General features: G+C 42.0%; 3 protein-coding genes across 3 annotated transcripts in view; 2 read left to right on the top strand and 1 right to left on the bottom strand.

Annotated features, from left to right (window-relative positions):
• Positions 1-6,485, top strand: part of capn1b (calpain 1, (mu/I) large subunit b) — a 34,364-nt gene extending 27,879 nt beyond the window's left edge. Inside the window, exons 17-22 of the mRNA XM_085788224.1 lie at positions 2,144-2,208; positions 2,346-2,414; positions 3,375-3,453; positions 4,476-4,589; positions 5,817-5,875; positions 6,340-6,485. Coding sequence (XP_085644350.1) covers positions 2,144-2,208; positions 2,346-2,414; positions 3,375-3,453; positions 4,476-4,589; positions 5,817-5,875; positions 6,340-6,366 — 413 coding nt within the window. The 3' untranslated portion in view covers positions 6,367-6,485. The remainder of the gene's footprint in view (positions 1-2,143; positions 2,209-2,345; positions 2,415-3,374; positions 3,454-4,475; positions 4,590-5,816; positions 5,876-6,339) is intronic.
• An 8,651-nt stretch (positions 6,486-15,136) lies between these two features.
• On the bottom strand, positions 15,137-17,339 carry mrps28 (mitochondrial ribosomal protein S28). Its single transcript, XM_085792824.1, has 2 exons — positions 17,054-17,339; positions 15,137-15,666 (listed from the first exon to the last, which is right to left on the bottom strand). Exons 1-2 carry the CDS (start codon positions 17,336-17,338, stop codon positions 15,370-15,372), a joined length of 582 nt encoding a protein of 193 aa, XP_085648950.1. The 5' UTR covers position 17,339; the 3' UTR covers positions 15,137-15,369.
• Positions 17,340-18,101: 762 nt separating this feature from the next.
• Positions 18,102-27,545, top strand: sde2 (SDE2 telomere maintenance homolog (S. pombe)). Its single transcript, XM_085788283.1, has 8 exons — positions 18,102-18,235; positions 19,147-19,264; positions 19,910-20,021; positions 22,270-22,439; positions 24,490-24,637; positions 25,552-25,707; positions 26,367-26,697; positions 27,198-27,545. The coding sequence occupies exons 1-8, from the start codon at positions 18,134-18,136 to the stop codon at positions 27,423-27,425; spliced, it is 1,365 nt and encodes a 454-aa protein (XP_085644409.1). The 5' UTR covers positions 18,102-18,133; the 3' UTR covers positions 27,426-27,545.
• Positions 27,546-27,851: the final 306 nt, after the last annotated feature.

Genomic DNA, 27,851 nt, shown 5'->3' with positions numbered 1-27,851 from the left:
TAGTTAAAGAGCTACAGTGCTAGTTAAAGAGCTACAGTGCTAGTGTTAAAGTGCTACAGTGCTAGTTAAAGAGCTACAGTGCTAGTTAAAGAGCTACAGTGCTAGTTAAAGAGCTACAGTGCTAGTGTTAAAGTGCTACACTGCTAGTTAAAGAGCTGTGCTAGTTAAAGAGCTACAGTGCTAGTTAAAGTGCTACAGTGCTAGTTAAAGAGCTACAGTGCTAGTTAAAGAGCTACAGTGCTAGTTAAAGAGCTACAGTGCTAGTTAAAGAGCTACAGTGCTAGTTAAAGAGCTACAGTGCTAGTTAAAGAGCTATAGTGCTAGTTAAAGAGCTACAGTGCTAGTTAAAGTGCTACAGTGCTAGTTAAAGAGCTACAGTGCTAGTTAAAGAGCTACAGTGCTAGTTAAAGTGCTACAGTGCTAGTTAAAGAGCTACAGTGCTAGTTAAAGTGCTACAGTGCTAGTTAAAGAGCTACAGTGCTAGTTAAAGAGCTACAGTGCTAGTTAAAGAGCTACAGTGCTAGTTAAAGAGCTACAGTGCTAGTTAAAGAGCTACAGTGCTAGTGTTAAAGAGCTACAGTGCTAGTTAAAGAGCTACAGTGCTAGTGTTAAAGTGCTACAGTGCTAGTTAAAGAGCTACAGTGCTAGTTAAAGAGCTATAGTGCTAGTTAAAGAGCTACAGTGCTAGTTAAAGAGCTACAGTGCTAGTTAAAGAGCTATAGTGCTAGTTAAAGTGCTACAGTGCTAGTTAAAGAGCTACAGTGCTAGTTAAAGAGCTACAGTGCTAGTTAAAGAGCTATAGTGCTAGTTAAAGTGCTACAGTGCTAGTTAAAGAGCTACAGTGCTAGTTAAAGAGCTATAGTGCTAGTTAAAGTGCTACAGTGCTAGTTAAAGAGCTACAGTGCTAGTTAAAGAGCTACAGTGCTAGTTAAAGAGCTATAGTGCTAGTTAAAGAGCTGTGCTAGTTAAAGAGCTACAGTGCTAGTTAAAGAGCTACAGTGCTAGTTAAAGTGCTATAGTGCTAGTTAAAGTGCTACAGTGCTAGTGTTAAGGTGCTACAGTGCTAGTTAAAGAGCTACAGTGCTAGTTAAAGAGCTACAGTGCTAGTTAAAGTGCTATAGTGCTAGTTAAAGTGCTACAGTGCTAGTGTTAAAGTGCTACAGTGCTAGTTAAAGAGCTACAGTGCTAGTTAAAGAGCTACAGTGCTAGTTAAAGAGCTGTGCTAGTTAAAGAGCTACAGTGCTAGTTAAAGTGCTACAGTGCTAGTTAAAGAGCTGTGCTAGTTAAAGAGCTACAGTGCTAGTTAAAGTGCTACAGTGCTAGTTAAAGTGCTGTGCTAGTTAAAGCGCTACAGTGCTAGTTAAAGTGCTACAGTGCTAGTTAAAGAGCTGTGCTAGTTAAAGAGCTACAGTGCTAGTTAAAGTGCTACAGTGCTAGTTAAAGAGCTACAGTGCTAGTTAAAGTGCTACAGTGCTAGTTAAAGAGCTGTGCTAGTTAAAGAGCTACAGTGCTAGTTAAAGAGCTACAGTGCTAGTTAAAGAGCTATAGTGCTAGTTAAAGTGCTACAGTGCTAGTTAAAGAGCTACAGTGCTAGTTAAAGAGCTATAGTGCTAGTTAAAGTGCTACAGTGCTAGTTAAAGAGCTACAGTGCTAGTTAAAGAGCTACAGTGCTAGTTAAAGAGCTATAGTGCTAGTTAAAGTGCTACAGTGCTAGTTAAAGAGCTACAGTGCTAGTTAAAGAGCTATAGTGCTAGTTAAAGTGCTACAGTGCTAGTTAAAGAGCTACAGTGCTAGTTAAAGAGCTACAGTGCTAGTTAAAGAGCTGTGCTAGTTAAAGAGCTACAGTGCTAGTTAAAGAGCTACAGTGCTAGTTAAAGTGCTACAGTGCTAGTTAAAGTGCTACAGTGCTAGTTAAAGAGCTACAGTGCTAGTTAAAGAGCTACAGTGCTAGTTAAAGAGCTGTGCTAGTTAAAGAGCTACAGTGCTAGTTATAGAGCTAGTTAAAGAGCTACAGTGCTAGTTATAGTGCTAGTTAAAGTGCTACAGTGCTAGTTAAAGTGCTGTTTGCTAAAGTGACGAGTGCATAAGTGCAAGATTGAATTGAATTTGAATTCTTCCTCTCCTGTGGTTCTTCTGGTTCCAGACAGAGACCTGCAGACTGACGGGTTCTCCATGGAGTCCTGCAGAGCCATGGTCAGCCTCATGGACGTATCCTGTTCTCCTGTTCTCCACTTCTCCTCAGGAACCCAGCATGGGATGTGGATGTGTTGTTCTACGTGTTCTTTGTGTAGTTCTCTACGTTGTTCTCTATGTAGTTCTTTGTGTTGTTCTTGACTCGGACTCAGAAGGACGGTTCTGCTCGGCTCGGTCTGCTGGAGTTCCAGATGCTGTGGAACAAGATCAGGAAGTGGCTGGTGAGTGTGACGTCGTCATGGTGACGTCATGGCGACATCATGTGTTCTCCATTTTGTAGTGTTGTTCGAATTCTCCGTCATTAATTTCATCCACTATGTAGTGGACGACAAAACACCCACAATGCACCGCAAAACTGAGTGAACAAGCGATGTACACTACTTTCTACTCCCGTATCCCACAATGCAATGCGGTCGTGTTTTGCCAGAGAAGAAGAGGAAGCTAATTAGCATGTTAGCTAGGATTTCTTTAGGTTATTTAGCAGTAAACTCTTCACTCCGTTTGCCTGAGCAGCAGGAGTCGGGCAGCAGCATCCCAACATTAACAGGCAGCATTAAATCAATCTAATAAAGAAACTGTAGCAGAATATGGAGGAAATACAAGCTAACCAGCTAACGAGCTAAGCTAATAGCCACAGCTAACGAGCTAAGCTAATAGCCACAGAGCCGTTACAGCTCACGGTCGGGACACACAACAGCAGTCGACCAAACCAAACTAACGATATTTCAACAGTTTATTGTAGAGAAACACAACCACACAGAATCACATCCTCAAATGTTCCCACAAGTGTCCGATCTTTATTTTATGTGTCCGGTTTGTTTCAACCGGATCACTAAATACATTCTTCTGTTGCCGTTTTACGATAAACTGCTGGTTTCTCTTCATGAAACGTGATGTTTTAAACAGGTAGAGGACAGAGAGTTTTCTCATGGCACAATTCAATCGGATCACGAAATAAAACTTTGACTCCCGTTCACTCACATGGAGACTTTTTCCGAGTTGAGGTCCCACGGCGCCGTTACTTCCTGCTTCCGCTTCGGCTCTCTATAGAGGTGGTTTCTGTGGGCGGAGCCAGGTGATGTGGGCGGAGCCAGGTGATGTAGGCGGAGCCAGGTGATGTAGGCGGAGCCAGCCGCTCAGTGTTTCCTGTTTCCTGCTGTGACGCTGAAGTTTCTCTGCAGGGAATCTTCAGGGAGTTTGACCTGGACAAGTCTGGATGTATGAGCTCCTACGAGATGCGTCTGGCGCTGGAGAACGGAGGTGAGTTCCCCTGGAGCAACAAGTCCTGCAGGGTTTCATCAACACAGGGTTTCACTTAAAGGGATAGTTCAACATTTAGTTAAATGCCATAATCCCTATTTTTAGAACGGCGGAGCAGAGCCGTGAGCTGCTCAGAGCTACGCTACGGAGGCTCATTATGGGATTTCTTGGTTTCCCTCATCAAACTCATCAAATACACAATCCAACAACTCCACAACGCTCTGGTGGACAAGTTGTGAGCTGCACATTCACCACGCTATGAGATAATAACACAACGTTACCACACAGAGTTGTTTTAGAGGGAAATACAGAGACTGTTGATGAAAAACTGTCCCTGAAGGCAACGTGCATCAGAGGTTTTGCATTAAAGCAGAAGTAAGCGATCCGGTCGTTTTGGCTAATGCTGCGTTCCAGGCAGGCTTTTCGTAAATCGTAAATTACAGCTTCAAGTCACAACTTACGACTTTGTAGCGTTCCAGGCAACCCACTCGTGTTTTTCCGACCTGTTTTACCTGTGAAAGTCACTATAACGGCCACTCGTAACTTCTGACCCGTGAACTTGTACCAGATCGAACTGGTACCACTTCACAGGTCGGAAAAATACGAGTTTCCTTGAACGCACCATAACAGTCCTCGTCCCTACGTCGCCACATTCACGGCGTTCCTTGGCTGCACACACAGCCCTGCATGCCGTTCTCTCTCCTCATTGGATAAAGGTTGTAGGATACAAGGAAAGTTTTCTCCTGGGCTCAGAGCAGAGCAGAGTGACTGACAGACCCGTGTTTCAGACCAAACACTCTATAGAAGTGATTGCTGTCGGAAGATACAACTATTTAAGACTTATATTAACACAAATATATCACTTACTTCTGCTTTAATTTCCCTCTAAAACAACTAACGAACCTACTGCTATGACCATAGGGATTATGGCAATGGGCCAGTTTGACAAAATGTTGAACTATCCCTTTAACAGAATGTTTTATTAACAGAGGGTTTCATTAACCAGCGTCCTCTGCCCTCAGGCTTCAAACTCAACAACAAGCTGTACCAGATGCTGGTGGCTCGATACGCCGACAACGAGATCATCGACTTTGACAACTTCACCTGCTGCCTGGTCAAACTGGAGGCCATGTTCAGTACGTTGCTACGTAGAGCCAGCTCAGTTCTCACTAATATACTGGTTTTTGTTTTGTTTTTTCCATTATGTATGCTGCATATTAGACTCTTCTTTCTTCGTATACACAAACCATTTCTGCCACCTTTGGTCCAAGGTCCCTGCTTTCATTCTGAGACAGTAAGTCAGTCTTTCCATCAAGTAAATCTCCTCAACAACATCCAGCCACTGCCTTGGACTTGGAGGGTCACTTTTCAACCAGTTTCTTGTTATGGCCTTCTTACATGCCAAGATCAATATTTTGAAAAGATACAGGTCCTTCTTTTGAATAGTATCTTCTGGAGACAAACCCAGATACAGAGTCCGGGGGTCTCTGGGTATCCTGTAAGAAAAAATCTTTTCCAGAATCTGAACCACTCTGTCCCAGAACCCCTGCAGTTTTACACAAGACCAAAAAACATGTGTGTGATCGGCACTCAACTGCCCACACTTCCTCCAACACTGCTGCTGTTCACCTATTTGTTTATTTTTGATGTGTGGTGTGATGAAAAAGTGAATTAAGAGGCGGTGTTTAGCTCAGTTGGTAGAGCACCCGCCCCATGTGTTGAGGCTATAGTTCTCTGCAGTTCGAATCCCGTGCCCAGCGGCCCTATCCTGCGTGTCATTCCCCCCCTCTCTGCCTCCCGTTTCCTCTCTCAACTGTCCTGTACATTAAAGGCAAAAAGCCCCTAAAAATATATTTTAAAAAAAAGAAAAAGCGAATTGAATTCTTCCATCCAAACTCCCTCCATCTTTTAGAGCTAGTGGAGGTTTACTTGTTTTTTATTTTAATGTTTATTTAACAGGGCCGATACAGAGAATGGGAAAATGTGACGTATATGACACTCAGTCTTTGTCCCTGGTCAGGCTTTAGAAGAGAATAAAATACACTGAATAGCTACAATAAAAGAATGAGAGAGGGATGGTTTGTCTTAGTCGTCCTGCAGCTACAGAAGTAGTAGTAGCAGTGTAGAGGTTGAGGAGAAGGAGTTGTAGCCCAGACGGCCAGGTGAGCAGAACCAGGTGAGCAGAACCAGGTGAGCAGAACCAGATGAGCAGAACCAGGTGAGCAGAACCAGGTGAGCAGAACCAGGTGAGCAGAACCAGGTGAGCAGAACCAGGTGAGCAGAACCAGGTGAGCAGAACCAGCGCCGCCTGCTGGACCTCAGGGGGAAAACCAGCTTCAATCCCTCCTGTTGTCTGTTTTCAGAGGCGTTCCAGGAGCTGGACAGAGACCGGACCGGGACCGTGGAGGTCAACATCACCGAGGTACCTGACCCTTGACCCCTGACCTTTAACCCCTGATCCCTGACCTTTAACCCCTGATCCCTCATCCCTGACCTTTAACCTCTGACCCCTCATCCCTGACCTTTAACCCCTGATCCCTGACCTTTAACCCCTGATCCCTCATCCCTGACCTTTAACCTCTGACCCCTCATCCCTGACCTTTAACCCCTGATCCCTGACCTTTAACCCCTGATCCCTCATCCCTGACCTTTAACCTCTGACCCCTCATCCCTGACCTTTAACCCCTGATCCCTCATCCCTGACCTTTAACCTCTGACCCCTCATCCCTGACCTTTAACCCCTGATCCCTCATCCCTGACCTTTAACCTCTGACCCCTGACCTTTAACCTTTAACCTCTGAACTTTAAGCTCTAGACAGCAGATGAACAGCAGGTCCAGGTCTAGATGTTCTAGATGTATTATCTGACTGCTTCCTCTCTCCTCAGTGGCTCTACATGACCATGTGTGGATGAAGACGCTGCTGCTGCTCAGCTACAGACACATAACTACTGACAGAAAACTACAGACAGATAACTACTGACAGAGCTACAGACAGATACAGACAGATAACTACTGACAGATAACTACTGACTCGTCAGTGGCTCTACATGACCATGTGGATGAAGACGCTGCTGCTGCTGCTCAGCTACAAGTGCCTCCAACAGGAAGAACTACAGACCTACAGACCAACAGACCAACAGACCAACAGACCTACAGACCTACAGACCTACAGACCTACAGACCTACAGACCTACAGACCAACAGACCTACAGACCTACAGACCTACAGACCTACAGACCTACAGACCAACAGACCAACAGACCTACAGACCTACAGACCAACAGACCTACAGACCTACAGACCTACAGACCAACAGACCTACAGACCTACAGACCTACAGACCAACAGACCTACAGACCAACAGACCTACAGACCTACAGACCTACAGACCAACAGACCTACAGACCTACAGACCAACAGACCAACAGACCAACAGACCTACAGACCTACAGACCTACAGACCAACAGACCTACAGACCAACAGACCAACAGACCAACAGACCTACAGACCAACAGACCTACAGACCTACAGACCAACAGACCTACAGACCAACAGACCTACAGACCTACAGACCAACAGACCAACAGACCTACAGACCTACAGACCAACAGACCTACAGACCAACAGACCTACAGACCTACAGACCAACAGACCTACAGACCTACAGACCTACAGACCTACAGACCTACAGACCAACAGACCAACAGACCTACAGACCAACAGACCTACAGACCTACAGACCAACAGACCAACAGACCAACAGACCTACAGACCTACAGACCTACAGACCTACAGACCAACGCCACCGCTACAGACAGACAACTACTACTATAACTATACTATAACTACTACGGGTAACTACAGACAGACAACTACTGACAGATAACAGCTAACTACAGACAGATGACTACAGACAGGTAACTACAGACAGGTAACTACAGACAGACAACTACAGACAGACAACTACAGACAGGTAACTACAGACAGGTAACTACAGACAGATAACTACAGACAGGTAACTACAGACAGGTAACTACAGACAGGTAACTACAGACAGATAACTACAGACAGGTAACTACAGACAGATAACTACAGACAGGTAACTACAGACAGGTAACTACAGACAGGTAACTACAGACAGATAACTACAGACAGGTAACTACAGACAGGTAACTACAGACAGATAACTACAGACAGGTAACTACAGACAGATAACTACAGACAGGTAACTACAGACAGGTAACTACAGACAGGTAACTACAGACAGGTAACTACAGACAGATAACTACAGACAGGTAACTACAGACAGGTAACTACAGACAGATAACTACAGACAGGTAACTACAGACAGATAACTACAGACAGGTAACTACAGACAGGTAACTACAGACAGGTAACTACAGACAGGTAACTACAGACAGATAACTACAGACAGGTAACTACAGACAGGTAACTACAGACAGATAACTACAGACAGGTAACTACAGACAGGTAACTACAGACAGGTAACTACAGACAGGTAACTACAGACAGGTAACTACAGACAGATAACTACAGACAGGTAACTACAGACAGGTAACTACAGACAGGTAACTACAGACAGGTAACTACAGACAGATAACTACAGACAGGTAACTACAGACAGATAACTACAGACAGGTAACTACAGACAGGTAACTACAGACAGGTAACTACAGACAGGTAACTACAGACAGGTAACTACAGACAGGTAACTACAGACAGATAACTACAGACAGGTAACTACAGACAGATAACTACAGACAGGTAACTACAGACAGGTAACTACAGACAGGTAACTACAGACAGGTAACTACAGACAGATAACTACAGACAGGTAACTACAGACAGGTAACTACAGACAGGTAACTACAGACAGATAACTACAGACAGATAACTACAGACAGATAACTACAGACAGGTAACTACAGACAGATAACTACAGACAGGTAACTACAGACAGATAACTACAGACAGATAACTACAGACAGATAACTACAGACAGGTAACTACAGACAGATAACTACAGACAGGTAACTACAGACAGGTAACTACAGACAGGTAACTACAGACAGGTAACTACAGACAGGTAACTACAGACAGATAACTACAGACAGGTAACTACAGACAGGTAACTACAGACAGATAACTACAGACAGATAACTACAGACAGGTAACTACAGACAGGTAACTACAGACAGGTAACTACAGACAGATAACTACAGACAGATAACTACAGACAGGTAACTACAGACAGGTAACTACAGACAGATAACTACAGACAGGTAACTACAGACAGGTAACTACAGACAGATAACTACAGACAGGTAACTACAGACAGGTAACTACAGACAGGTAACTACAGACAGGTAACTACAGACAGGTAACTACAGACAGGTAACTACAGACAGATAACTACAGACAGGTAACTACAGACAGGTAACTACAGACAGGTAACTACAGACAGATAACTACAGACAGGTAACTACAGACAGGTAACTACAGACAGATAACTACAGACAGGTAACTACAGACAGGTAACTACAGACAGGTAACTACAGACAGGTAACTACAGACAGGTAACTGCAGCTAGTTAACAACAACTGACACTACTGAGCTATAAACCAAACTGAGCATGAAGACTCTACTGCTGCTACACAGTACTACAGTACTACTACAGGACTACTACATCACTGCTGCGCTCATGTAGTACTGCTTTACTTATAGTGTAGTACTTCTTTTTACTTATCGTGTAGGACTGCTTTACTTATGGTATTATGAAGTAGTACTGTAGTAGCCTGTAGTAGTACTGCGCTGCCCTGTCTGTTCCTGCTGATGAAGACTCGCTGCCATGACGACGTCAGAGCAACATGAAGACCATAATAATCAATAATAATGATCAATAAGCTGCTGATCGGCCCCCGAGCAGGTTAAAGACACAGTGGAAGCAATATAATACTACACTACTATATACTCACAGTACTGCATTACCACTACAGTAATACTACAGTACTGCAGCATCCCAGTACTGCATTACCACTACAGTAATACTACAGTACTGCAGCATCCCAGTACTGCATTACCACTACAGTAATACTACAGTACTGCAGCATCCCAGTACTGCATTACCACTACAGTAATACTACAGTACTGCAGCCTGAACACTGTAACCTCTTGTATTTACTCAGTGTGTCAGATAGGGGGCGCTGCGACGCTGAGGTTTACGGGTCAGTGAACGCCTCATCAGATAGACAGAAGCATGTGAGATGCGTTCAGGCTCGCCTCGGTCAAATGAACTCTGGTGGAGCAGCTTCATGTTTTCACTTAATAAAGAAGAGTTGAAGATGAACAGTTTGTCTCCGTGTGATGATGTCACAGTCACCTGATCTGTTCACCTGCATCACATGACTCACACTCACCTGTCTGAGGAGGAAATAAATAAATGAAACTTTTAGTCCAGGCAAAATAGCGTTTTCTGACAGACTAATAGTAACAGGATGTTTTTCACCATACATCATTTCTATGAGGTGTCCAGAACAACAAACTAAAAGTCCTAAGAAATCCTAGTTGGGGAAATATGTTTAATTCTCATCGATCCAACATTGATTTAGTGTATAAAGTCTATGGTGCCAATACAATACACCCCAATGGGGCTATTGTTTTCCTTTACTGCTTAACAATGAAACTTTACACAATGAAAGTATCTATGAAATGTAACATTTTTTGTATTACAAGTTTCTTTGAAAATGAATTTGAATATGCAAATGGGTCACACATTTATCAAATATGCCCAAAATGCACCCAAATAGGCTTTTTTTCCCTCCTTTACTCCTACCACAATGAAACTTTACACAATGAAATAATCTATGAAATGTAACATTTCTGTACTTCAAGTTTCTTGGGAAATTAATTTTAAATATCAAAATGAGCTCAACACTAACTGACTTATGGTCAAGAAGCAATAAAGCCACAAGCAGCAAAAACAAAAATCTTTATGGCTTCTTTGACCATAACTCAATTAGTCATTTGCATATTCAAATTCATTTTCCAAGAAACTTGTAATACAAAAAATGTTACTTCTCATGTATACTTTCATTGTGTAAAGTTTCATTGTGGTAGGAGTAAAGGAAAAAAAACAAGCCTATTCGGGTGTATTTTGGGCATATTCCATTAGTGTATTGCTCATTTGCATATTCAAATTAATAAAAAAAAAAAACTTGTAATACAAAAATTTTTACTTTTGATGGATACTTTCATTGTGTAAAGTTTCATTGTGGTAGGAGTAAAGGGGAAAAAAACAGCCCCATTGAGGTGTTTTGTATTGGCACCATAGACTTCATAGTCCAGGCAAAATAGCGTTTTCTGACAGACTAATTGTAACAGAATGTTTTTCACCATCCATCATTTCTATGAGGTGTCCAGAACAACAAACTAAAAGTCCTAAGAAATCCTAGTTGGGGAAATATGTTTAATTCTCATCAATCCAACATTGATTTACTGTATAAAGTCTATGGTGCCAATACAACACACCCCAATGGGGCTATTTTGGACCATAAATTAATTAGTGTTGAGCTCATTTGCATATTCAAATTCATTTTCCAAGAAACTTGAATACAGAAAATGTTACTTTTCATGTATACTTTCATTGTGTAAAGTTTCATTGTGGTAGGAGTAAAGGAGAAAAAAAACAAGCCTATTCGGGTGTATTTTGGGCATATTCCATTAGTGTATGGCTCATTTTTTGCATATTCAAATTCATTTTCCAAGAAACTTGTTATACAAAAAAAATGTTACATTTCATAGATACTTTCATTGTGTAAAGTTTCATTGTGGTAGGAGTAAAGGAAAAAAAACAGCCCCATTGTGGTGTATTGTTGTCTGGCCTAATTGGCACCATAGACTTTATACAGTAAATCAATGTTGGATCGATGAGAATTAAACATATTTCTCCAACTAGGATTTATTAGGACTTTTAATATGTTGTTCTAGACACCTCATAGAAATGATGGATGGTGAAAAACATTCTGTTACAATTAATCTGTCGTAAATCGCTATTTTGCCTGGACTATGAAGTCTATGGTGCCAATACAATACACCTCAATGGGGCTGTTTTTTTCCTTTACTCCTACCACAATGAAACTTTACACAATGAAAGTATACATGAAAATATACATACAAAATACAAAAAATTTTACTTTTCATGTATTCTTTCATTGTGTAAAGTTTCATTGTGATAGGAGTAAAGGAAAAAAACAGCCCCATTGAGGTGTATTGTATTGGCACCATAGACTTTGTAGTCCAGGCAAAATAACGTTTTCCAACAGACTAATTGTACCAGAATGTTTTTCACCATCCATCATTTCTATGAGGTGTCCAGAACAACAAACTAAAAGTCCTAATAAATCCTAGTTGGAGAAATATGTTTAATTCTCATCAATCCAACATTGATTTACTGTATAAAGTCTATGGTGCCAATACAATACACCTCAATGGGGCTATTTTTTTCCTTTACTCCTATCACAATGAAACTTTACACAATGAAAGAATACATGAAAAGTAAAATTTTTTGTATTACAAGTTTCTTTGAAAATTAATTTGAATATGCAAATGGGTCACACACTTATCAAATATGCCCAAAATACACCCAAATAGGCTTTTTTTTCTCTCCTTTACTCCTACCACAATGAAACTTTACACAATGAAAGTATACATGAAAAGTAACATTTCTGTATTTCAAGTTTCTTGGAAAATTAATTTTAAATATGCAAATGAGCTCAACACTAATTGACTTATGGTCAAGAAGCCATAAAGCCACAAGCAGCAAAAACGGGCCAAATAACTAACACATTCATGTCCATTCAGTAAGTGTATGCATACACACAATCTGATGTCACTTGCCACACTTACCTGGGTCACTAGTTGCCACACTTAAAAGACCTATATTGACCTTAAGAATTGATTGCAGTCTTGTCTCCAGTTGCTTTCTAAATCCATTTTTTTATTAGCGAACAAGCCTTACCTAACGACTTTCCCCTTCAGTTTGCAGAGAACTTCAGAAGAAAGTCAAAACACATTAAAGTCGATTCAACGACTGTGTGTGATGTTATGTTAAATATGTTGTTATGTTCAACAACATATGAGTGGGACTAATAAGTTATTTGGACCCTGTTTTTGCTGCTTGCGGCTTTATGGCTTCTTGACCATTAGTCAATTAGTGTATGGCTCATTTGCATATTCAAATTATTTTTCAAAGAAACTTGTAATACAAAAAATGTTACATTTCATGGATACTTTCATTGTGTAAAGTTTCATTGTGATAGCGGTAAAGGAAAAAAAACAGCCCCATTGTGGTGTATTGTTGTCAGCACCATAGACTTTATACAGTAAATCAATGAGAATTAAACATATTTCCCCAACTAGGATTTCTTAGGACTTTTAGTATGTTGTTCTGGACACCTCATAGAAATGATGGATGGTGAAAAACATTCTGTTACAATTAGTCTGTCGTAAAACACTATTTTGCCTCAACTATGAAGTCTATGGTGCCAATACAATACACCTCAATGGGGCTGTTTTTTTCCTTTACTCCTATCACAATGAAACTTTACACAATGAAAGTATCCATGAAAATATACATACAAAATACAAAAAATTTTACTTTTCATGTATTCTTTCATTGTGTAAAGTTTCATTGTGGTAGGAGTAAAGGAAAAAAACAGCCCCATTGAGGTGTATTGTATTGGCACCATAGACTTTATATTTCAGGCAAAATAGCGTTTTCCGACAGAATAATTGTACCAGAATGTTTTTCACCATCCATCATTTCTATGAGGTGTCCAGAACAACATACTAAAAGTCCTAAGAAATCCTAGTTGGAGAAATATGTTTAATTCTCATCGATCCAACATTGATTTACTGTATAAAGTCTATGGTGCCAATACAATACACCTCAATGGGGCTATTTTTTTCCTTTACTCCTATCACAATGAAACTTTACACAATGAAAGAATACATGAAAAGTAAAATTTTTTGTATTACAATTTTCTTTGAAAATGAATTTGAATATGCAAATGGGTCACACACTTATCAAATATGCCCAAAATACACCCAAATAGGCTTTTTTTCCCTCCTTTACTCCTACCACAATGAAACTTTACACAATGAAAGTATACATGAAAAGTAACATTTCTGTATTTCAAGTTTCTTGGAAAATTAATTTTAAATATGCAAATGAGCTCAACACTAATTGACTTATGGTCAAGAAGCCATAAAGCCACAAGCAGCAAAAACAGGGCCAAATAACTAACACATTCATGTCCATTCAGTAAGTGTATGCATACACACAATCTGATGTCACTTGCCACACTTACCTGGGTCACTAGTTGCCACACTTAAAAGACCTATATTGACCTTAAGAATTGATTGCAGTCTTGTCTCCAGTTGCTTTCTAAATCCATTTATTATTAGCGAACAAGCCTTACCTAACGACTTTCCCCTTCAGTTTGCAGAGAACTTCAGAAGAAAGTCAAAACACATTAAAGTCGATTCAACGACTGTGTGTGATGTTATGTTAAATATGTTGTTATGTTCAACAACATATGAGTGGGACTAATAAGTTATTTGGACCCTGTTTTTGCTGCTTGCGGCTTTATGGCTTCTTGACCATTAGTCAATTAGTGTATGGCTCATTTGCATATTCAAATTCATTTTCAAAGAAACGTGTAATACAAAAAATGTTACATTTCATGGATACTTTCATCATGTAAAGTTTCATTGTGATAGCAGTAAAGGAAAAAAATAGCCCCATTGGGGTGTATTGTTGTCTGCACCATAGACTTTATACAGTAAATCAATGTTGGATTGATGAGAATTAAACATATTTCCCCAACTAGGATTTCTTAGGACTTTTAGTATGTTGTTCTGGACACCTCATAGAAATGATGGATGGTGAAAAACATTCTGGTACAATTAGTCTGTCGGAAAACGCTATTTTGCCTGGACTATAAAGTCTATGGTGCCAATACAATACACCTCAATGGGGCTGTTTTTTCCCTTTACTCCTACCACAATGAAACTTTACACAATGCAAGTATACATGAAATGTAACATTTTTTGTATTATAAGTTTCTTGGAAAATGAATTTGAATATGCAAATGAGCCATACACTTATCAAATATGCCCAAAATACACCCAAATAGGCTGTTTTTCCCCTTTACTCCTACCACAATGAAACTTTACACAATTAAAGTATACATGAAATGTAACATTTCTGTATTCAAGTTTCTTGGAAAATTAATTTTGAATATGCAAATGAGCTCAACACTAATTGACTTATGGTTAAGAAGCCATAAAGCTGCAAGCAGCAAAAACAGGGGCCAAATAACTAACACATTCATGTCCATTCAGTAAATTAACCTATGCATACACACAATCTGAACTTACCTGGGTCACTAGTTGCCACGTAAACACTTATATTGACCGTAACAATAAATTGCACAGTAGTGTTGAGCTCATTTGCATATTCAAATTCATTTTCCAAGAAACTTGTAATAGAAAAAATGTTACTTTTCATGTTACAATTAGTTCTATTTTGGTCCAAAATGAGCTGGATTACCTGGACTTTAGTTTGTGAAATGATGAGAACTCTATTGATCAATGATTATTACAGTTTTTTATTAATGACTCATCTTCAACATCTGACATCACACACACACAACAAACAGTTTAAATAAACATCTCGGTCCAGACTCAGGAGGTTCTGGTTCTGGTTCTGGTTCTGGTTCTGGTTCTGGTTCTGGTTCAGACAGCCCGTGTGTTCAGTTAATGACCAGCAACACAAACATCCGGTCCGTGGTTCCGGTTCAGGTTCTGGTCCTGAACTCTCTGGTGAGTCCTCTCAGTCCCTGTTCTGGTTCTGGTTCTGGTTCTGGTTCTGGTCCCGGTCCCGGGGCTCCAGCGGGCCCAGCAGCGTGGCCTGGGCCTCCAGCAGCGTGGTGTCGGTGCCGGCCCCCAGGAACCGGGCCGTGAGCTCCAGGTCCTGCAGCCGGACTCGAACCCGGGTCCCTCGCTGCAGCCGCTCCCCTCCGCCGTCCGCCGCCGCCGGCCGCCGACACACGCAGTGGAACTTCCCCCCGAAGTCGATGTAGAGGTCGTCCCCGACGACGTGGAAGATCCTCCCCACCACCACCTTGTCCTGGTGACGGACAAACACAGGCAACATGAAGCAGCTTCAAAGCAGCTGATATTTACTGCGCAAAATTTTGCATGTAAGTCAATGGGACGGGCGGAATAAAAGAGCGAAAAAGACCAATCATTGGAGTTTAACAAACGTCTACTGCTCAGGCATACTTTCACCTAGAGACTCCATTTAAACTTTAAACAGTAGACACAAGTCTTGTGTATTGTCGTATTACTCCACGTTTTGATAGGTCATATAGTTTTTGATCAATCCCTGATCAATGACCATGATCATTTTTGGAGAAATTATTAGATTATAATGGTTGTGTATTGCACGGAATGTTCGTGTCAGAGTGGGTGACATCATCGGTTAGAGTGGGAGAGATGCCAGAAAAACTCCAGATTTTTTCTCTTTCCACACTCAGCCTGGCCACAATTTACACTCTACACACATAATTTTTTCCTAATTTGTAGACAAACTTGTTCTGTCTCTCATCATGTGCTCAAAATATCAGAGAGACTTACAGAACTTACAGAATCAGCCTCTGAGTGCGGCCACGTCTGTCTCTGCTCCTCATTGACTCCAATACAAAGATTTTCTGAGAGAAGCAGAACGGCCTGATGTTTTAAAACTGCCAGCGTCTCCAAAATATTTACTGTAGAAACACCAAATCGTACCACATTTTTCAGTAAGTCCTTAGAGCAACGTTGATCTGTGTTTTGTTCTGATAGGAGTTACCGTTTTCTCATGCTAGGCCTAATTGTGAGACCGGTTTAGAGGCAGAAAATGGCTCTTTTTGTCCACGTTTCTGTCTGTCTCAGCCTGCGGGGGCCCCTATCGCCGTGGTAACCTCTTTGATCCTCAGGCCAGAGCTCGTTAACTTCATAAACAATCCACCTGGCGCTCGTTTAAATGTTTATAAACACAGACACAGCTAAATCAGACTGACACAGGATGCAGCTACTAACTAACTATGTGTCAAGTCAGTCACACACACACACACAGACTCTAGAGCCAGCTTCATGTGATTACAGTCACACACACACACACACACACACACACACACACACACACACACACACACTAGAACCAGCTTCATGTGATTACAGTTACAGACACACACACACACAAACTCTAGAGCCAGCTCTGGAAACTGTTCTCAGATCAGATTGAGCCACATTTACACACACAGGTAACCTAATGTGGTTACAGCTCCTCCATATCAGTGCTTATAGAAAGATGATCATGTGTCTGTCTGATCAGCTCTGTCTTGACCTTAAGATCGTGGGTTTGATTCCCATGTTGACAGAGATGGCACAACCGGCAGTAGCCCCGTGGCCCTTTCAAAATTTGCACCTTGCAATAAATAAAAAAGGAATAAAACCCCATGATCCGTAGTTACCTTGGCCGGGCCCATCTGGACCAGCGGGGAGCGGCGCAGCAGCGAGGAGAAGCTGTGGTCGCTGCCGGGGGAGGCGCCTCCTGGCCCGGCCTGGCCGCCCTGAGCCTCCCGCTGCAGCTCCGACTGGTGCTGCAGCGCCGAGGCGAAGCCCGACCTGGGCCTGTCCGAACCAGAACCAGAGCTAGAACAGGTCCTGGACCAGGTCCTACTGCTGCTGCTGCTGCTGCTGAGCCGGACCACCACACACCTGCACCGGGACACGACCGTCCACAAGGAGGCCGCCATGTTGGTTGTTCCTCAGTGACGTAATCCTGCTACTTCCGGTGTAGGAGCCGCTCAGAGCGCCACCTGGGAGCAGGACTTTATTATTTTCTGTTCTGAAACCGTGAAACCCCCCAAAAAGTAATAAATATATAGAAATAAGTATATAAACTTTATTCATCATCAAATAGTTTGAACAATTGTGAAAATGGAACAAAAAAACAAAGCAACAGACATTCCAAGACATGACAAAGGTACAAACGAAATGATATAAGGACAAATATCCCTAACCCCAGAAAACTAAATGTGATGTATGAAATGATCCTAATTTTCTATTTGTAAATTTAATTTACCTTCTTTGTATTAAGTTTTTTTTTTTTTTTTACCTTAATTATAATTTATATATATATATATATATATATATATATATATATATATATATATATATATATATATATATATATATATATATATATATATATATATATATATATTATTTTTATTTTTAAATATATTTTTGTATTTCATGGCTTTCCTGTTCCTTCTGTTACTGTGTTAAACCTTTATTGTAACGCTGACATGTTTAGCTCAGTTTCAAAGTGTATTTTGTATTGAAATTTCTTCTGCTTGTAAGATCTGTAATGCTAATAAAAAAAATAAAAAATAAATAAAAACTTTCTCTATCTTTTTTCGTGCAGTTCTCCTTTCCTCCGCCAGGCGGCGACGTAGCGACGTGACGTGGTGACGTCAGCTCCAGGAGGGTGAAGACGCAGCAGCAGCGCATGCGCAGACAGCTCTTTCTTCTCCAGTAGATCTAAGATGGAGGTGTTTGTTGACGCTCCGTGGTTCCGGACCAGCTGCTGCGGGTTCGAGTCCGGGTCTGTGGTGGAGGATGTTCTGACCCGGTTCACACAAGCTCAGGTGAGACACGGCACGGCACGGCACGGCACGGCACGGCTCGGCACAGCGAGGCGGGAAAACCGGACCAAACAGGAACAATAGGAACAACAGGAAGTGTGTTAGCCGCCGTGCTAACGTTAGCAAACAAAGAAAAACAACCTCAACATGAAGTTAAAACAAAGAGAAGAGGAACTCAACACGTCTCTGTTAAAGGGATAGTTCAACATTTAGTCAAACTGGCCCATTACCATAATCCCTATAGTCATAGCAGTAGGTTCGGTACCTTTAATTATGGGTGCAAGCTATTTTTAGAACGGCGGAGCAGAGCCGTGAGCTGCTCAGAGCTACGCTACGGAGGCTCATTATGGGATTTATTGGTTTCCCTCATCAAACTCATCAAATACACAATCCAACAACTCCACAACGCTCTGGTGGACAAGTTGTGAGCTGCACATTCACCACGCTATGAGATAATAACAGAACGTTACCACACAGAGTTGTTTTAGAGGGAAATACAGAGACTGTTGATGAAAAACTGTCCCTGAAGGCAACGTGCATCAGTGGTTTTGCATGAATTTCCCTCTAAAACAACTCTGTGTGGTAACGTTGTGTTATTATCTCATAGCGTGGTGAATGTGCAGGTCACAACTTGTCCACCAGAGCGTTGTGGAGTTGTTGGATTGTGTATTTGATGAGTTTGATGAGGGAAACAAACCAAGAACTATAGGGATTATAGCAATGGGCCAATTTGACAAAAATGTTGAACTACCCCTTTAACTTTTGGTGAATTTGGGTGAAATTTACAGACGAAATAAGACAAAATAAAGAAAGCAAAAATAAAAACACTGAGGTATTATGGGATGTCATGTAGTGTGTTACAGTGTGACCTCATCTCTCTGTGTGTGTGTGTGTGTGTGTGTGTGTGCGCGCAGGGCGTGTCCGGGGAGGATTTCTACGTGGTGCGGAGCGGCCGGCGCTCCGACCTGCAGGACCCGGTTCAGCATGGAGCCGTCTATCACCTGGAGCCGCGGCTCCGCGGCGGGAAGGGAGGTGAGTCCAGGAAGTACACCGGTCCAGGCTAAACGCTGGGAGGCTCTGGGACCGGGCTAATGCTGCGTTCGATTGCACTCGGAACTCGGAAAGATCCCGGTCGAAAAGTCCGACTTCCGAGGTAAATGCGTTTCATTGCGCAACCTCGGAAAACATGGCCGGCCACAGTAAGCTGATGTCTTTAGAGCATCAAAAAGTAGCTGCTGGAGAAGAACGTTAGCTACTTGGGGGAGAGAGAGAAAGAGAAACGCCACTTCTGCAACACACAGTCTTGAACGCACCAGAGAGGGGAATCCTGCATGTGTCACAGCGAGCTGTGCAGATTCAACTCTTGCTGCAGTACGCATGGAACGAGGCTATATTCCCTTTTCCACAACTTCTCCCTTGCTTAAATGTCTAGGTTGGAAAATAAATAGCCTAAATAAATAAATACCTCTCGTGGTGTGCAACGCCATATTGCTGTGACGTAATTCCGACCGACTCGGGCTGCTTGGATCCCGCCCGAGTTCCCGAGTCGGAGTTCCGACTTCAAGGGCCGTTCTATTGCATTTTTCCGAGTCGGAGGTTGGATCTTTCCGAGTTCCGAGTGCAATCGAACGCAGCATAAACCCTGACACCTGTCTCTGTGTGTGTGTGTGTGTCCAGGCTTCGGCTCGATGCTGCGAGCTCTCGGCGCTCAGATCGAGAAGACGACGAACCGCGAGGCGTGTAGAGACCTGAGTGGACGACGCCTCCGAGACGTCAACCACGAGAAGGAGTGAGTCTCACACACACACACACACACATGTTGTTGTTCCAGGGGTTAGGGGGACAGGGTTAAAGGATAATTACTGTTTTTTACAATCTGGACCTTATTTCTATCCTAAAATCCGATCATTTCCTCCCCCAGATAACTCTGGTGTCATTCCAAGTGGTTGTGATGAAATGAGCTCCAGCCGAGAGGCGCGTATATCCGTATAATGGAGTCTACAGGGTCTAAATAACACATTATCTGCAGAGAAACTCCTTCATTTCACCAAGATTTAGTTCTGATAGGCTAGTGCTATTCCCCTCTGAGTCCGGGGTTAGCTGTTATCAACATCCGGGGTCTGTAGGTTGACCTACTGACCTCTGACCTGGATGATGTCATCTCACTAAAGCTCCGGCTAGTTGAGATTAGAGCACTGGAAAAGAGAGTAGCGACAGCATTGGTCAAGTGGAAACGCCCCCTGGTGGCGGATATGGGTTTTGCAAATGCGCCCAAGAGCTGCATCTCTGCAGTGTTGGTGAATGAGTAAGTGCGGTATTTTCAATAATTTAAGGACATTTATAGATCACCCACGTTAATAGCATCATCGTGGACCCTTTTACAGATAAATATTAACATATAGTGGCCATTAATTGTTGTGTCACGAATGCTTGCTGTTTTAAATGATAAAGATAAGTCCACTAAAGGGTCATACTGTAAGTTTGCGTGCTAAATTCAACTGTGTTAGCTAACTGTTTGCCACTTAAGCCTGTGTTTTCTTTAGTTTGTTTGTTTGGTCAAGCAAGTTATTGTGCTGCTGGCTTTTATTTTATTTCCATGCGAGGCTTTTTATGTTATTTATTTTGACAGCTGGTGGTTGCTTAGCAACGGTAAAGCGTTCGCTCGTCCCCTTCTGTGTTTGTCCGCTGTGTGACCGGTAGTACTGTAAACAGCTCCGTGTGTTTTTATTAATTATCATTTATTTAATCAAAATTGGAGGAAAAACTTCACATAATACGTTTTGGGTTTGATTTTGTCACATTTTGTAATGGTTTTTAAGTGTTGTCATCTTTTATTTTGTGTGTTATATCTATGTTTATAAAAAAAAACAGTTGTTCACATTAATGTTACAATTTAAATTTTGAAATAAATAAATTATAAGCATAACTTAATATGACCAAGGCACCTAAAAGCAAAAACACAGCAGTTTTCATCAATTTACAAGCAAGTTGGCAACACACATACATTGGAGTGAATGGGTTTCTTGGGCGGATTTGCAACACCCACATCCTGCCACTAGGGGGAGAATAAAGTGACCACGGGAGTCTATGGTGGTGTCGCTACTCTCTTTTCCAGTGCTCTAGTTGAGATAAAAATGGACCCGAATGCCGAAGCAGAATGATTATTATCAGAATGAGCCGGGCTGTGTGGCGCTCAGAGATGACATCATCCAGGTCAGAGGTCAGTAGGTCAACCTACTGACCCCGGATGTTGATAACAGCTAACCCCGGACTCAGAGGGGAATAGCACTAGCCTATCAGAACTACATGTGAATACTTCTGGTTTCTTTGTTCCTTTATGACAATAAACCGAATATAGACATTTGAGGAATGTGGTTTAGGAAACACTGATTGAGATTTTTCAACATTTTATTGACCAAACAACTAATCGATTAATTAAATAATCGGCAGATTAGCTAATCTTTGATTTTATATGTAAATTTTATGCCTTTGTGAACGATTATGTCTTTTATTTCTGATGCTTTTTATTTATTATTCTGTGCAGCACTTTGTTCCACTGTGGATGATTTCCAGTGCTCAACAAGTAAAGTTGGATTGGATTGAATTTCTCTTGAAACAGTGACGGGTTAATTTAAAATTGTGTGATAATGCAGCAGCTGGTCACTTTACCAGTATAGATATGTGTAAACACAGTGTTGACTCATGAGAGCAAAGAGGAAACTCAGATCATGTCTCTCCTGGTGTTTACGTGTGTGTGTTAGAGACTATCAGAACTAAATCTTGGTGAAATGAAGGAGTTTCTCTGCAGATAATGTGTTATTTAGACCCTGTAGACTCCATTATACGGATATACGCGCCTCTCGGCTGGAGCTCATTTCATCACAACCACTTGGAATGACACCAAAGTTATCTGGGGGAGGAAATGATCGGATTTTAGGATAGAAATAAGGTCCAGGTTGTAAAACAAAACGGTAATTACCCTTTAATGACGTCACCGTGCTGACATGGTGCTGTCCGTCCGTCTGTCCCTCCCCCAGGATGGCGGAGTGGCTGAAGAAGCAGGCGGAGCGCGAGGCGGAGAAGGAGCAGCGGCGTGTGGAGCGGCTGCAGAGGAAACTGGCCGAGCCGCGACACCACTTCACCGACCCCGAGTACCAGCAGCAGTGTCACGACCTGTCGGAGCGCCTCGAGGACTCCGTGCTCAAAGGTATCCATGGCATCCATCCCATAATGTTCCCATCAGTCCTCGTCACGTTAACATTCACTCTGATCTCCCTGTGGGTCGCACTCCCAAGTCGTTTTCTTCCTGCAGCTTTAGACATCGACAAGAAAACTACAACTAAGCTGCTGTTACCAGATGAAACTTTACTTTACTGCAGTTTAGCATCAAACCTGGAGCTTGGAGATAGGATAGTTTTTAGTTTTATTTCACTTCACTTTTTTTCAATTCTGTTTTTATTGTGATTTTCATGGTTCACATTCACATCCATTCATCTGTTAATTACAACTGACATACAACTAAAATACAACAATTGAGAACTTAACTCCTCAGGCTTAGAATAAGAATGCTGAGGTGCACATCTGTTGTATTTAGTTGTATTTTGTATATATCTTTATTGTATTTATAGTATATGCATATTTCCTTCTTGTATATAGTATAAGCGTATCTTTTGCACTATAATATTTCAATTCATTCTATTTTTATTTTTATGTTATTTAAATTCTTAATTCTCTAAATTCTGGTACCTTTATGTTTGCACCTGACACCAAAACAAGTTCCTCGTGCTGTAAACTGACCTTTACTGCTCTTGGCAATGAAACAGTTCTGATTCTGTTCTACTAAAAAAAAAAATACTGATGCATAAGGGTTGAAACAGAGAAACATAGATGAAAAAAGGAAATGGATATAAGACCTGGTACTAGACAAACGATGGACGAACCGGAGTGACATATCTAATCCATCTTTTCAAAAACAGACCCTGTTTTAGTCTTATATATAGCAAAAGTAATTATTTCCATCTTAAAAATGTTATAAATGATGTCAAACCACTCGTCCACTGTAGCTTTTTCTAGTTTTAGCCACTTCCTTGTAATAGCTTTTCTAGAAGCGGCACTTAGAATCTGAAATAAGTAGGGATGGGAACCGAAATTCGGTACTTTTTTGGTACCGACCGAATTCCCACCAAAGTACCGAGTATCGATTCACATAAAGTCAATCGGTACCACATTTCGGTACCTGAACGCACCTTCGTCGTGCGTCAGCAAGAGTGTAGTCTGCATGAGCCCCGCACACTCTCACCCGCCCCCCCTCCCCTTCCCTCCCTCTCTCTGAAATGAGAGGTGGAGAAGCGGCAGCTCCAGCTCGTCGTTTTAAATCACTACCTGAAAACAGCCGTCCGTCATTTAACATGAAGAACGGACTGTTGTGACAATCCGTACCGAAGCGGTCCGGTCCCGAGTCCCGAGTCCCGAGTCCCGCTTCTCATCACAGCGGCGCCATTCAAGTCCTCGTCACGTAATGAGAGAACATCTAAACATCTAAACATCTGAACATCTAAACGAGGATGAAGTCTCCCCCTCTCCTCTCGTCCACATGTTGCAGAGTTTGCAGCAGTTTCAGTTGTTCTTTTTATTAGACAAAGTTTCACACAGAGCTTTCTGATGCTGTAGGAGTCTCTCCATGTTTCTCCTTTTCCCTCAGTAAAAACGGACATTTTTTCAGACAAGACGACAGTCTCATAAACTTTTTTTTTTTTTTTTTTCATTGAATGACTATTCCATTATATGAAAATCATTGCCCATCCCTAAAACATAAAATACTCTTAAAGGTGGGGGGTTGTGATGTTGTTAAGAGGTAAATATTAAAATTTTAGACTTTTTTTTTTTTTTTTTTTAATTACCACACACACAAAAAGTACCGAAAAAAGGTACCGATTGGTACCGATATCGGTTCCCAGGTACCGAGTATCGATACCGTATCGATTCAAATGCGAAAAGTACCCATCCCTAGAAATAAGTATATTTGTCATTAGAGGAGACATTTCATTTTATGATGGTAAAACTCCTAAATATACTGATACTAGATTGTTGTTTCACTTCTAGTCTTAGTTTTAGTTAAGATAAACTGTAATAACTCTGGTTCAAACGCTGCTGCACTGGATGGACCAGCTCCAGGTCTCCATGGTGACCAGGTCTCCATGGTGACCAGGTCTCCATAGTGACCATGTCTCCATGGTGACCGTGTCCTCTGTCCTCAGGGCTGCAGGCCTCCTCCAGCAGCCAGGTGAAGGTGGACGACGTCTCTGCAGCAAAGAGACCGAGCTCAGAACGCAGCCAGCAGCCACACAAGAAGAAGCAGAAGAAGGAGAAGACGGCGACGGCGACAGCAGCAGCAGCGGGTTTCTGGTGAGTCACTGGTTCATGTAAGAGAGAGATGTACACACACATGCACCTCACTTTTTATTTATATATATATATATATATATATATATATATATATATATATATATATAATTCTATATTATTACTAATTAATTAAAGGGACAAGGAGGAGTTTTGGAAAAGCGAACTGTTTTCACACTACATTTACTACATCTTTTTGACAAGAGGTAAAACTGAATCACAGAGATCTTGAATGAAAAATCCAACAATTTAAAATGTAGTTACGACAAGACAGAAAGACGTTGTTGATATCTACAATGTTCATTCCAGAGAGTCAAACTTCGCTTTAACAAAACTCCTCATTGTCCCTTTAAAAGCGAAGTGTTTTCTCACTACATTTATGAGCCTCCGCACGGTGAAATTCTTTGACCGGGTCAAGACAGACTCATGTTTTCATTCATCAAGAATTAAAGTCAGAGGTTTGAAGACGATCACATACCGTCGTAGTTCCCACCATAAACGGAGATTCATACGGCGGCGTTATTCTCATGACTCGCCACGAAACCGAAAGTAAAGAAACGCTGGTCGGCTCGCCCAGCATTTCCACCACCACTAATAATAACAAAATAACCATAGAGACAAAACCATAGATTTATCTAAAATGGACCATTAACAAGTGGTAACGGAGATTCATCCACATTATTATCAGACTTTTTATAACCAAATAGAAACTCCTGGTTGTCCCTTTAACCATCTATGTATTTGTTGTTGTATTTGTATCGCTGCCCCAATGCTTTGGCAATATTGTATATCACAGTCATGCCAATAAAGCTTATTGAAATTGAGACGGAGAGAGCGATGCCATGTGGAGATGAATGACGCTGAGCTGGACAGATGAAGATGTTTAAATGTTGTTGTTTCTGTTGTCATGGTAACAGGACGGGGATGGGGGAGCTGGACGACCTGGTGAGCTCAGAGGACGAAGACGATGAAGACGAGGAGGAAGAGGACGAGACTCCGTCCACGTCCGCCTCCAGCTCCAGCTGCAGAGCCGTCGCCGTGGCAACACAGAGGGAGGGGGCGGGCAGCAGCAGGTGAGGATCAAACCGTCGTTACCGACCGGTTACCATGGTGATTTACCCACCGGCAACAAGCGAACCACAGAGTTCAGCTTCAGGACTTCGTCTCTTTTCTACCAATATTTGTATCCAATTATTACTTTAAGAAAATAGACGCAATCATTTTGGATTTTGTTTGGGGATATAAAAAACATAGATTATCTAAAAAACATCTATTCAGATCTACCCGAGATGGTGGTTTGGGTCTTCCGGTATTCAAACATTATTACTGGGCAGCAAATGCTCGGGTACTGGCATACTGGCAATGGGGGTCACCAGATCACGGATCATTCAACTCTGTCCCTTTGTGGATAAAATTTGAACTGATGTCTCTGTTAAAGCCATATGCCTCCTTGACATCTTTACTTTTCACTAAGGTCTCATCTATCAAGTCAAAGAGTCATAGTTTTGTTGTAAGAAATTCTCTTAAGACCTTAATTCAAATAAAAAATACCTATAAAGCTCCCAATATATCGATCTATACACCAGTCTGCCATAATCATGCCTTTACCCCAGCATTACTGGACAAGACATTTGCAGCATGGCATACGAAAGGGCTAAGATGTCTACAGGACTTCTATACTGACGATAATTTTGCTTCCTTTGGCCAATTACAAGGACTTTGTCTCTTTCAGATCGTCCTCGTCCAATCAGACCAGAAGGTCCTCCAAGGACCAGAAACCTCCAGAGACCAGAAGGTCTTCAGAAGACCAGAAACCTCCAGAGACCATAAAGTCCTCCAAGGACCAGAAACCTCCAGAGACCGAGTCCTCAGAGGACCAGAAACCTCCAGAGACCGAGTCCTCAGAGGACCAGAAACCTCCAGAGACCGAGTCCTCCAAGGACCAGAAACCTCCAGAGACCGAGTCCTCAGAGGACCAGAAACCTCCAGAGACCATAAAGTCCTCTGAGGATCCAGAATCTACCAAAGTCTCAGCAGAGTCCAGCTGTCGGTCTCAGCAGCAGGTCAGTAGTTTCCTCCTTTAATCTGGATCTAAATGATCTGGATGTTCAAAAAGGAAAAACACAGTTTTTATTTGGACCTAACCAACTGCTGATCGGCGGGCGCTAACCCTGGGCGGAGGGATACGTGAGTTGGTTAGGTCCAAAAAAAAACTGTGTTTTTCCTGCACTTTGAAGGGCTGGAAAAAATTATATTATAGTGAACAATGGAACTGTGTATTATTTTTCAGGTAAAACCTCTTTTAGGCCGTGAAAATAGGCCGTTTCTTTGGGTCCATTCACAACACTGTATGTTGTAAATCTCTGGGCAGGGCTATTATGGGCTGGCGTTGCTAACGGGAGGAGTGCAGAGAGTCTTCTACTGCAATTCAAGTACTTAGGGGCTATTTGGAGATCATACAACCACACTTTAAAAAAATGCTACTATCCCTTTAATGTAATTGCACACTGTCCCTTATTAAACTAATAAACTAAACTAAACTGGACTGTGTCTCTGTCTGCAGGCGGTGCCCGAGGTCCCGGTCCCCGTGGACTTGTCCTCGGTGGCGTCGGTGCAGCAGCTGGAGTCTCTGGGTCTGGACGTGCTGAAGGAGGAGCTCGTGTCTCGCGGGCTGAAGTGCGGCGGCACGCTGTCGGAGCGCGCCGCGCGCCTCTTCTCCGTCCGAGGACTGAGCCCAGACCAGATCCCCAGAGAGCTGCTCGCCAAGCCGGGCAAGGCCAGGAGGAAGTGAACCAAACGACCAATCGGATGTCTGTCTGAGCGCTGTGGCTTCGTCCAATCAGAGAACAGCTCTTTAGTTTTGTAGCTTCGGTTTTTATTTGATCAACTTTGTTGTTTTTGTTTTCAACCAGAAACTTTATTAAAATGTTTGAAACAAACTGTTTTGTCTAGTTTTGTGTCACCAGTTCCTGTTCACTTGGACAGTAACAGAGTAAATTTACCTGAGTCCTGTATATCCAGAGGATTTGTACTTTACTTGAATACATTTCCAAGACAAATATTTGTACTTTTACTGGAGTTAATTCCTAGGAAGGCTGAAAAGTACTGGTTACTTTCAGGTCTTTTTCTAAAATCCTATTGGACACAAGCTGTGTTTGTCTGTGAAGGAAACCCTAACCCCTAAAAGCAGCACATCAGTGCAGCTGAGCAGCAAAGA

The sequence above is a fragment of the Trachurus japonicus genome, chromosome 1, assembly GCF_045865225.1.
Source record: "Trachurus japonicus isolate A0001 chromosome 1, Traja_1.0".
Classification (NCBI taxonomy): domain Eukaryota; kingdom Metazoa; phylum Chordata; class Actinopteri; order Carangiformes; family Carangidae; genus Trachurus; species Trachurus japonicus.
The sequence above is the reverse complement of the archived record's forward strand: the minus strand, read 5'-3'. Positions and strand labels throughout refer to the sequence as shown.

Coding starts and splice junctions, on each gene's coding strand:
- mrps28 (XM_085792824.1), bottom strand. CDS start 17,338: ATGGCGGCCTCCTTGTGGACGGTCGTGTCCCGGTGCAGGTGTGTGGTG. Junction 15,667..17,053: donor TCCAGATGGGCCCGGCCAAG/GTAACTACGGAT, acceptor GTCCGTCACCAG/GACAAGGTGGTGGTGGGGAG.
- sde2 (XM_085788283.1), top strand. CDS start 18,134: ATGGAGGTGTTTGTTGACGCTCCGTGGTTCCGGACCAGCTGCTGCGGG. Junction 18,236..19,146: donor CCCGGTTCACACAAGCTCAG/GTGAGACACGGC, acceptor GTGTGCGCGCAG/GGCGTGTCCGGGGAGGATTT. Junction 24,638..25,551: donor GCAGCAGCAGCGGGTTTCTG/GTGAGTCACTGG, acceptor TCATGGTAACAG/GACGGGGATGGGGGAGCTGG.